The sequence below is a fragment of the Tinamus guttatus genome, unplaced genomic scaffold (assembly GCF_059628265.1).
Source record: "Tinamus guttatus ecotype Peru unplaced genomic scaffold, ASM5962826v1 Tinamus_guttatus_pri_ptg000048l, whole genome shotgun sequence".
Classification (NCBI taxonomy): domain Eukaryota; kingdom Metazoa; phylum Chordata; class Aves; order Tinamiformes; family Tinamidae; genus Tinamus; species Tinamus guttatus.
The window spans coordinates 7775847-7787072 of NW_028288582.1; the positions used below are offsets into that span (position 1 = coordinate 7775847).

Below are 11226 nucleotides of genomic sequence, written 5' to 3' on the forward strand. Positions count from 1 at the left end.
AGCGAAGGCTCTGGCAGTTTCTAGAAGCTTTCGTGGTGCTGCCGCGCGCCTGCAGGGGGCGCCGCTCGGAGCGAGTCGCCTCAAGGACATGCTTCCCAGCGGGCGTCCACAGCCGTTCCCGGTGCTTGAGCGCCTAGCGCGATTATTTTTTGCTTAATAATAAAGCAATAAAACATTTGTGATACTTCACCCGTGGTGTAGCAATTAAAGTGGGGCCGTCATCGGAGATTTTTTGCCTTTTGTAAGCTTTTTTTTTTTTTTTTCACCTCTCCTGTTGCCCGGCTTCCCTTTCGCTGGGAGGGTTTCCTAAGCAACAGTTGGTTTGTAGAGCTTGAATAACAACGCCTGTGTTGGGCAAAGGTATTTCACCAGGCTGAATTGCACGTAGTGTTCAGCAAGTTCTGCAAAAGTGATAGCTGTCTGAAGGGAATTGGAGTTGGATAGGAGGGAAAGGAAATGCTGTTAAGTGGAGATGTGTGATGGGCTGCAGAATTATCCACCAATTTTCTAGTCAGGCCTAGCTTTCTGTGGGATTTTTCTTTCTGATATAAATATGCAAGGCTTAGCGTCTCAGGTAAATTCGCAAAGTTTGGAGAAGTTTAAGTTGTTAGTGCAGGAAATAAAAGCTCTTATTACGTTGGACGTTCTATTTGAAGCCATGTAATTAGTATCTTGATATCAAAGTGCTGTTGTTGCTTGTAAATGGCTGTGTATGTCAAATTGCAGCTGGCATGGGTGAAATTTTAACTTACCTGTCCTTCACAGATGCCAGAAGCTGTGCAGACCCAAGATCAACCAATGGAGGAGGAGGTGGAGACCTTTGCCTTCCAGGCTGAGATTGCTCAGTTGATGTCTCTGATCATCAACACTTTCTACTCCAACAAGGAAATCTTTCTGAGAGAGCTGATCTCCAATTCATCAGATGTAAGCACTGAATCTAGAAAAGCTTGTTTTCAGTATGATTAGCAAAATTCTTGGGAGTAGTTAGGGAATACTAAAGCCTGACTCTTCTCTTACAGGCCCTGGACAAAATAAGATATGAGAGCTTGACTGACCCAAGCAAGCTGGATTCTGGGAAAGGCCTGAAAATCAACCTGATTCCAAACAAGCATGACCGTACTCTGACTATTGTGGATACAGGCATAGGCATGACCAAGGCTGACCTTGTTAATAATCTTGGTACTATTGCTAAGTCTGGTACCAAGGCTTTCATGGAGGCCCTGCAGGCTGGGGCTGATATCTCCATGATTGGTCAGTTTGGTGTTGGTTTCTACTCTGCCTACCTTGTTGCGGAGAAAGTGACAGTGATCACCAAGCACAATGATGATGAGCAGTATGCCTGGGAGTCATCAGCTGGAGGATCTTTCACTGTCAGACTTGATAATGGTGAGAGCTACATGTTTCTGGTCAAGTGTATTTTATGAAGATATCTATCAATGGGGTTCCTACTCTAGGAGTTGGAGACCTCAGCATCAGTGTGTAGGTGTGGGTAGTACTACCGCAGTCTTAATGTGTCAGGGTACACTGGTCAGCTGTTACATATGATAAAGGAATGACTGCATTAAATGAAGCATTTTGCAGCGCAGGCCAAGCCCTTTTAGCCTGTTAAATGAAATAGTCTTGCAAGCTTCTACAACTCTCTATTAAAAACAAATAATATATAAAAAAGTGCAGACTAATTAGTGAAAATCTTTTTAGAAAGTTAAAACACTTGCTGGGTGCTTGCTAGTTAAAACAGACTTAACTGAAGTACATGTAAAGCTGTTTTTGTACACAGAAGCTTGTTTTCAGCAGTGATAAAGAAATTGCTCATACAGGAATACCTCCTATGCAAGGGATGTTTTAGAATTTGTCAAAGCCAGGCTGCTTTTGCACAACTAAAACTTCTAACTTCCATTTTAGGGGAACCCTTGGGCCGTGGAACAAAGGTTATCCTGCACCTTAAAGAAGATCAAACTGAATACCTGGAAGAACGTCGAATCAAAGAAATCGTGAAGAAGCATTCTCAGTTCATCGGCTATCCTATTACACTTTTTGTATGTATTTTGCTTGAAATACTTACTATAGTCAGTTCATGTGGATTTTTAAATTTGTAATACAGAAACATGGCTTATACTCAGTGCATTTGCTTAAAACCTGCTTGAGGTGTTCTGGATATAATTCTTCATCGTACACAATTTTGTGAATTAAGGCTTTATGTTTAGAAGATTCCAGTAAACATGTATTTTTTTTTCAAGCTTGCAGTTACTGGATTGTCTGGGGAGTATGTTACAGGAAGACTTTCAGATGCAGTAAATTCAGCATAGTGAAACTAAATAGCATTAGCTTGATAGCTTGTAGAAAAGGCAAGTGAAACAAAGTACAGTTCCTGCCTCACATTAGAAGTAATTGAATCTAGGGGGAAAACTTCATAGCAGGTTCTGTAACTGCCAGCTGTATTAAACCAATAGAGATAAGCCCAAGGTTGTGAAGAAAAATATGTAGGTTTCCTAATCAATGAATGATCTTGCTGACAGGTGGAGAAAGAGCGTGATAAGGAGGTGAGTGATGATGAGGCTGAGGAAAAGGAAGAGGAAAAAGAAGAGAAGGAGGAGAAGTCAGAAGATAAACCGGAGATTGAAGATGTTGGTTCTGACGAAGAAGAAGAAAAGAAGGATGGAGATAAGAAGAAGAAAAAGAAGATCAAGGAGAAGTACATTGATGAGGAAGAGCTCAACAAGACGAAGCCTATTTGGACCAGGAATCCAGATGACATAACCAATGAGGAATACGGAGAGTTTTACAAGAGTCTAACCAATGATTGGGAAGACCACTTGGCAGTCAAGGTAGGTTTTTTGTCAGTTTGTCTTTTAGAGACAAATCCTATTTGCTAGGGCTAGAAGCTCTGCTCAGCAAGCTGCTGAATTAGGGTCCAGTGCCTTGGATGCTTTGTGACAAGATGCTCAGTATTTGGAGTGGGACAGTTTCTAGAACACCTGGACTACATGATGGTTACACTTAACTGGTAAAGCTTTTTTGGCTGCTGCAATTGTAGCAGTTTTCTCACATTGCATAGCTTAGTCTTTGTCAAATCATAAGTAAATGTAAGTGCAGATATTAATTTTGAAAAAGCATATAGTTTGAGGAGGATAGAAGGGTAGGTCTTATGCATAATTAGAGGTGTTAATAATGCAAGCCTTTTGTAGAGCAATACTAGAACACAGGAAGCTAAGATGTTTTGGGGATCAGGTTATGTGGTAGCAGCTGAACACAGCTTCCAGATGTCTGTGGGTCAAGTTCTTGTTCTTTATCAGGATCTTACCTACTGCTAAAAAGTTGATGGGATCCCTACCCCACACCCCTGGAATTTGGTTAGTTAACACTTGCTCTTTGCATTTAAAGAGTTTTCAAAGTCTCACTAAGAATCCGTGCAAATGGATTTACTGCAAATGCAGTAAAATAAACATAAAACAAATCTTTTGCTTTGTTTTGCAGCACTTCTCTGTGGAGGGGCAGTTGGAATTCAGAGCACTCTTGTTTGTCCCACGCCGAGCTCCCTTTGATCTGTTTGAAAACCGGAAGAAGAAAAACAACATCAAGCTGTATGTACGCAGAGTTTTCATCATGGATAACTGTGAGGAGCTCATCCCTGAATACCTCAGTGAGTACTTCTTTCTTTTTTTAAAATTGATGTTTCCCTATTATTACTACAGAAACTACTTAGTCCATTTCAAAGTTTACCTGATCAGAAGTTATGTGAGCAGTTAAGGTACTGCTTGCTTTGTGTTGCTCAGCAGTCTATAGAAGCACCATAAAAAAGGTTAGATGAAAAAGTTGCTTAACTGGATAATTTGTTTTCCTTGAGATCTGTGATGTTTATTCTCACCATCTTGTTGCAGATTTCATGAGAGGTGTTGTGGATTCTGAGGATCTGCCTCTAAATATTTCCCGTGAAATGCTGCAGCAAAGCAAGATCCTAAAAGTGATACGGAAGAACTTGGTGAAGAAGTGCTTGGAGCTCTTCACTGAATTGGCTGAGGACAAAGAGAACTACAAAAAGTTCTATGAGCAGTTCTCCAAAAACATCAAGGTTTGTAGTTTCTGCTTAATGAGCAATACTGACAGTAAAAGCTACCTTTTATGTATTTGTATAGTACTGAACTATTGCAGTTAAGTATTTATTTAAAGCAGTCACCTGATAGTTTGGCCTTCCCTTGTTTGTTTTTTTAGCTTGGCATACATGAAGACTCCCAGAACCGCAAGAAACTCTCAGAACTACTGAGGTATTACACATCTGCCTCTGGTGATGAAATGGTTTCTCTAAAAGACTACTGTACTCGCATGAAGGAGAACCAGAAACATGTCTACTACATTACTGGTGAGTTGGAAACAGAAGTAGCGTGTGAAAAGTACATAAATAGTTTCATTTGGGATAAGAATATAGAAACTATGGCAGTATTCTTTTTGCACTTAGAACTGACCTTAAAATCTGAATGCAACAGTATAATCCTTTAAAAAGTTACTATTTCCAATCTGTATGCAACTAAGTTCCCCTGGTTCCCCTGCATATAGATCACTAGCCAAGACAAGGCAGTGGATGTAAAGTTAACTTTCAACTCAAGTATTTCAGCTCTGAGTTTGGAAAGACTTTTGTGGCTCTTAAACCAGTTCTTAAAAAGATCAGGCTGGCTTATGTCCTCATCTTTCTCGTGGGTTATCTGTGAAGCATGACTGGAGATGTAAACAGGCTATTCTAGAAAAGAAATGTCACCATGTTGTAGTGTTGAGCCTTGAACAGAACTGGAGTTGTCTTGTCTTGCAGGTGAAACAAAAGATCAGGTGGCCAACTCTGCTTTTGTGGAGCGTCTTCGCAAACATGGCCTGGAAGTGATCTATATGATCGAGCCTATTGATGAGTACTGTGTGCAGCAGCTGAAGGAATTTGAAGGCAAGACCCTGGTTTCTGTAACAAAAGAGGGTTTGGAGCTTCCAGAAGATGAAGAAGAGAAGAAGAAACAAGAGGAGAAAAAAGCCAAGTTTGAGGATCTTTGCAAAATAATGAAAGATATCCTTGAAAAGAAAGTAGAAAAGGTAGTGTAATGGTATAATTACTTGCCTTGTCTGTAGCAAAATGTCTAATAAGGAGGTTACTTGAGCTTGGATACAATCTCCGTAACCTTCTTTTTCTCCCAAGATTGCAGTCATTCTGCAGAACATCTTGCTTTATAGACATTTCTCCAGTTTGGTGAAGCAAGGTGCTTCTGTTAAATGCATTGATCTCACATTGACCTTCTGAGTGTCTTTCATGACATTGCTACAACTTTGAAGTGTTACTATTACATAAATTAGTGTGTGCCTTTGTTTAGGGTGGAAGTACTCAAACATTGAATCTTCTGCTTTATATTCACATCTTCTGCTTTATATTCACATCTCTAGGTGGTTGTGTCCAATCGTTTGGTTACTTCTCCCTGCTGTATTGTAACAAGCACATACGGCTGGACTGCCAATATGGAGAGGATCATGAAAGCACAGGCATTAAGAGATAATTCCACAATGGGATACATGGCAGCAAAGAAGCACCTTGAGATTAATCCTGATCATTCCATAATTGAAACACTGAGGCAGAAAGCAGAAGCTGATAAGAATGACAAGTCTGTGAAGGATCTTGTCATTTTGCTGTATGAGACAGCACTCCTGTCTTCTGGCTTCAGTTTAGAAGATCCTCAGACACATGCCAACCGCATTTATAGAATGATCAAACTTGGTCTGGGTAAGTAACTCACTCCCCAGTAAGATTTGGTTTATATACACTTCGGGCTGTTTAGGGTATTTTGGCACTTCTCTGTAATAAGCTTGTGGAAAAGGAGGGGGGGATCCTTAACTGTTCAAGTAAGGAAATGAAAACCTTGTTGTGAGACTGATAGTAATTGTACATGTGTTTCTTGTACAGGCATTGATGAAGATGACATTGCTGCAGAAGAAGCTAGTCCAGCAGTTACTGAGGAGATGCCACCTCTTGAAGGAGATGATGACACATCACGCATGGAGGAGGTGGATTAGAACAGTTTACAGGAACTCGTGAATGTTTCCTTGGCTAATAATGAATAAGTTATATTTTGTATATTATGAATGTTACCTGCCAAAAACAAAATCTTTGACACTTTGTCTGCATTCCCTCTTTATATTTATTTTCGAAGATGTTATACCTTTATTTTTGTTACATTGCTTTTTCAGCTATGTGAGATACAAATGCCATTGAGGGAATATTTTCTTTAACACTGTACAACCCTAGACAGGCAAGCAAGGAGTAGCTATTTTTGTCTGTATTAGCTGGTTGCAGGTGGCAGGGTTTTTGACTTATTCTTAATTGCCAGAATTTTTGGGAAAAGTAACAAAGATGGTGTGAGATCTGGTTGTTCAAGTTCTAATAAACATTCTGCAGCTCTTCAACTCTACACACATTTAACATACAGTACCTAGTAACTAGGTATCTACAAGAGCTGAAACACTTGGGGAAGCTTTAACCCTTTTGCTCCTAACAAGGTCTTGATGTTTAAAGTTGTTTTTTATACTGTATAAGGATTCTGGATTGCACTCTACCATAGAATAGAATCCACTGTAAATCTCTATTGTGACTTATGCAACTTTGCATGTACAGTTCAACCTAGAACTGTAAGAATAAAAGTGTTATGACTGAATCTTGTCACTGAATTGTTTATTAATGCTGGGAACTACAAATGAACTCTGCTAAGCATTGATTGCTGCTTTAGGTATCCAGTGTTGGCTGCTGTCTCTTACATATAGAGTACTGTGTGCTCTGCAGGGCTTCTGCAGATGAGCTCCTAAAGAATGGTATTCCTACTCCTAAGACACTCCAAGTGAGTTTTGGGTTGAGTTTGTTGAAGACTGCTTGTGAAACCAGATTCTTAAAGCTGTAGTTGGTGCTGTGTCTCAGTGATGCCGAGAACACTGCTTGTAATGAGACAGCAGTGGCTATCAGAAGTGTTTTGACCCTGTTCTTTAGAAAGTCATGAGAAGTTTTCTTTGGTGCCCCTCAAAGTGAGTATGAAAACAAGGGTGGTTGACAGCAGCCTTGAACAAGCTTTCCTACCTGCCACAACTGCATGTTGCTGAATTGTAAGTTCTCAGTTTACTTTGGTATCTACAACAACCAAGGTATGTATTCAGCATATGTGTACTAGTGAAGTATAAAAGAGTAAAGGGTTGCAGGGTCTTCTGTTGTGCTTTGCAGAGGCACAGCAGTTTCCTTAACAAGTGAAGAACAGGTTACTGGCTGTGAATGTGTGAGGTACAAGTTAAAATTTTGCCCAATTGGAATTATGTGGCTACCACTAGAGCACCAAGATGGTGCTTAAGCAAGTTTGAATTAGTGCCCTGAATAAAACATGTCAGAAAATATCCCAGTTCAGAGGGAGGAGGAGAGGGGAAGCTGGGAGCAGCCTGCCTCTGATAGCTGTAATATTTTGATCTGGCTTCCTCTGGAGGTGGGTGAAATGCAGTGTAAGCCCATTCCATGGGATAGATGAGTAGGTGACCTAAAGCAGTTCTCTCAGGTCCTCGGTTGAGGCCTTTTGAGTAGCTGGCAGTGAGTGACATTTTGTATTTCAGTTTAGTGGATTGAAGCGTTAATTATGTTATAAGTTATTTGACTTTTTATAGTATGAAATTTAGTAGAAGATGAAATGGTGAAGCAGCTTCAGTACAGTTTGTGATCCCTGAAGGCATGATATGCTTGAAAGCTGCTCTTCTGAAAACTTGTAGTTCTGTCTCTTCAAAGCACCCTCGTAATAGATCATGCACTACTGCTTCAGTAGATAAACTCGTGCTTACCATTGATACTGAAATTATATACCATGAAAGAAAACAGTTAGCAATGGCATCTATTTCGTAGGTTTGTGTAACAAGCCCTCCAAGACTCTTCTTGCAATTCCCACTGCTTTACATGCAGCTTGATAGGCCCAAAGTTTTCCAGCTCTTACTAACTAGAGAGATGACTGATTTTGGGGCATCTGGGAAGTAGATAAGCAAAAACCCTAGTGCAATTCACTTAAATGTTGAAGATCCTGTGGGCATTTATTACGAAATAAACTTTTCTCAGGCAATGAGAAAGTAAGCAAGTTTTTTCCCTGCTTTAAGGCAAGGTAAGATCTCCTTGTCTTCCAACATTTAGTGTCAGTTTTTAAAGTTAGCAGATACTGATCAAGTTTTTGATTTCCAGTGTTGGTTAAGCAACATTAATAGGTGTCTTGTACATTCATTCTCTTCTGTTGCCATAGCAGTGAATGTGACATCAAAACTCAGTGTTCTGCAGCCTCCCAAGAACAGTTGCACATTAAAAAATGTTGACACAGCAGCACTAACTTGCAGTTTGGGACCATGATAGAAACAATGATCAGCAGGTAAACACTTGTTCTTGGTGGTGCTCAAGTGTTAAAAGTTACAGAGTTGGTTGATTAAAGTTTTGTTTTTTTTTTTTTTTTTTTTTTTTTTAGAATTAAGTCTCTCATTGGCAGAAATATTTACTCAGTAGAACTATTACCCAAATATCCTCAGACTTCAAAATTTCAGTATGTTATATTTCACAAGTGGAAAGATTTTTTTGTGATTATTAGATCAAATTCTACCAAAAATAGAGGCTGAAGTACTTGGATGTTAAGAGCCATGTGTCTTGTATCTAAAATGTTGTAAAAGAGGAAATTGCCAAAATACTACCCTCTTTACGAAAAGGATAAGATTTAAAATTCAGTGATGCAGAAAATGGTGAAGATGCACATTTTTAGCTTTTTTCAGTGAAATGATGACCTCAAGGCTTCACCTCTCTTAAAAACTGAGGTATCTGTTAAAAGACTGCTCAGGTGAAGCTTGTAGTTTATCTCCAGTATTTTTTTGAGGGCAAATGTGCAACTTGCTCAGAAATGCTGAGTGCAAGTGGAAATTCAGAGTTGTTCCCTGCATTACACTATCAGGCATTACAACTCGTGCAGAAAAAAGTCACAATAATGAAACAGGTCTTGCTTTTGCACAGAATGTAGAGCTCTCTTCTCATCATATTTTTGTTGAAATATATATAATATGTGTAATGAAGTTATGTTAATGACCCCATAAGCGAAAGTTCTCTTGATCGACTGCCAGTATTCCGTTATTGTGGCTCGGATTTTGTTCCTATTTTAAGGGTTCACAGCTGCAGAGCACTGTAGTAGAACTTAGTAAAGGCAGGGTACTCCTAGTAGTAATTAAGGGTTTTTTTCAGGGTTGTTTGACCCTGCGATAAGGCTACAGTACGGCTTAGGGTTTACAAGTTCATGTCTTCCAAACAGAAACGCACAACAAAGTTGAGCAGTGGATTAGATATCAGTGTTGAAAATGTTTCTTGTTATTCGAGCTGCAGAACGTGAGGCTGTCCTCTCCTGAGTGACTGCAAAAAGCCACCACCTTTTTGCACAGCATGGCATTCTGCTCTGGCCTTGCATGCCTGTTCAGAGATTGTGCAACTGAGAATCAGGTTTCTTTTGGACTCAGCAGAACTTTTTCCTGCTGATACTAAACCTGTTTTAGAAATCAGGTAGGAGTTAAGGTATGTGGGATACTGAATTTAGAAGTGTCTTATAATGCTCTTTCTGAAAGAAAACCTGCTCCACAAATGAGTTCTGAATTTTTTGAACCTCACATGCTGCAGTGCTGCTGCTCTTGTCTAGTGACAGGTTCCTACCATGTTGTCCAGTGCAGTGTAGGATTTGGGTGAAGGCCACAAAAAGGAGAAAAGATTTTAATTGTCCTAGAAACTGGAACAGTTAATTCGACTTTGTTCTTTGCCAAATGTCACAGGGAAAGGAGCAGCAAAAAGAAAAAGAAACTATAATTAATGAGGGAGAACTGGATTTTATTTCACAGAATAGAAATACATCTAGGAGGTACTACTGATAGTTCACTGATGGTTCACGTGCGTAAATAGTATCAGTTGTATAATAAGAAGCACTGATAGGCAGTGATAAGTCTTACACGCAAAGAGCCCGTTCAGGTAAGCAAGTAGAATTCCTTGGGTCTGAGGTGTTTGTGGGGATATTTTGTTTTTCACAGCAGAAACTTCAGCAAAGGTATCATTTTCAGATGGTCTGCCTATGCTCTGCCTGAATTTTTCTCTTAGCAGGATTTGCTTAATGATGAAGTGACATGAATTTTGGGTATGTTTAGATGTTTCTGACACTTCATTATGTATTTTTAATTTAAAACAAAACAAACCTTACTTAACTTAAAAATAAGTCACACCTAGCGATGAAACTACTTAGTTTATGAAAAACATTTTTATTGTTTTAATGCTACATTGCACAACTAACTATTTGTATAAAACATTGTGTTTAAAAAAAAAAGGGTAAAAAGAACCTGGTGAATACAACTCCATCCAAACTATGGCAGATCCAAGGAGGAACCGACGTAACTACATCAGAGACGCATTCAGTGTCCTTGGCTGCAGCATGAAGAGGAGACAGAGAAGCACGTTTCTTCATACCAAGGTGCTATTTAGACAGTTTGGTGAAGAGGAAAGGGGTGGGAGGGCAAAGGATGTTTGGTGGGATTGGGGGGGGGGTTGTTTTTGTTTTTGTTTTTTTTTCCTTAGGAGAGGTCTTTCCAAGTACCATTTCCCTATTTTTTCCTGAATTCGTGTTTAAAGAACTCCTAAGCCAAACTGACACTGTGGAGTAGAAGTCACCCAAGCAGGTCCATATATCCATTTCTGAAATACCAGTCATATCAGTCTTTCCTGCAAAATGTCTCTGGGATTATGCTCTACTTTCCCAAAACGCTTTCCAGCATTCTTGCTTTGATTCTGCTGGCCCTGAACGCAGATGGTTTTGCCAGCCTTAAGTCTGCAGGAAAACCTCCATGCCAGTATCTTTTGGTAGGACATGGCAATACTGAGCTCATCTAATTCTTGCACGCTGCACCCAGCTCTGCTGCTAGCATTAGTAGTCAAGCTCTTTCCCACTCTTTTCTCTCTGAAGGAGTTGGAGTTTTTGCACATTTTATCCAGAGCTGCAGGGAGAGAGGGTTGACATTTTTATCAGAAGGGGAACTGTGGTGAATCGGGAGCGCAGCCCAGCAGCTGTGAGCTGTGGTACGTTTTCTGGTAGATACCCAGTGAGCTTGTTAAAGAGGAAGGAGATTTCTTAGGTGCTGGAGCGCTCGAGAACACTGCCGTGCCTCTGTGCTCGTGCAGGTTCTTCCTCC

The 11226-nt window shown here is 40.0% G+C and overlaps 1 protein-coding gene across 1 annotated transcript; it reads left to right on the top strand.

The window, feature by feature from the left end:
- The first annotated feature begins 765 nt into the window (after positions 1–765).
- HSP90AA1 (heat shock protein 90 alpha family class A member 1) lies at positions 766–6677 on the top strand. The gene is made up of 10 exons (XM_010215236.2): positions 766–924; positions 1020–1386; positions 1903–2036; positions 2517–2825; positions 3475–3640; positions 3879–4069; positions 4210–4357; positions 4802–5070; positions 5416–5749; positions 5930–6677. The coding sequence occupies exons 1-10, from the start codon at positions 766–768 to the stop codon at positions 6037–6039; spliced, it is 2187 nt and encodes a 728-aa protein (XP_010213538.2). The 3' UTR covers positions 6040–6677.
- The last annotated feature ends 4549 nt before the right edge of the window (positions 6678–11226 follow it).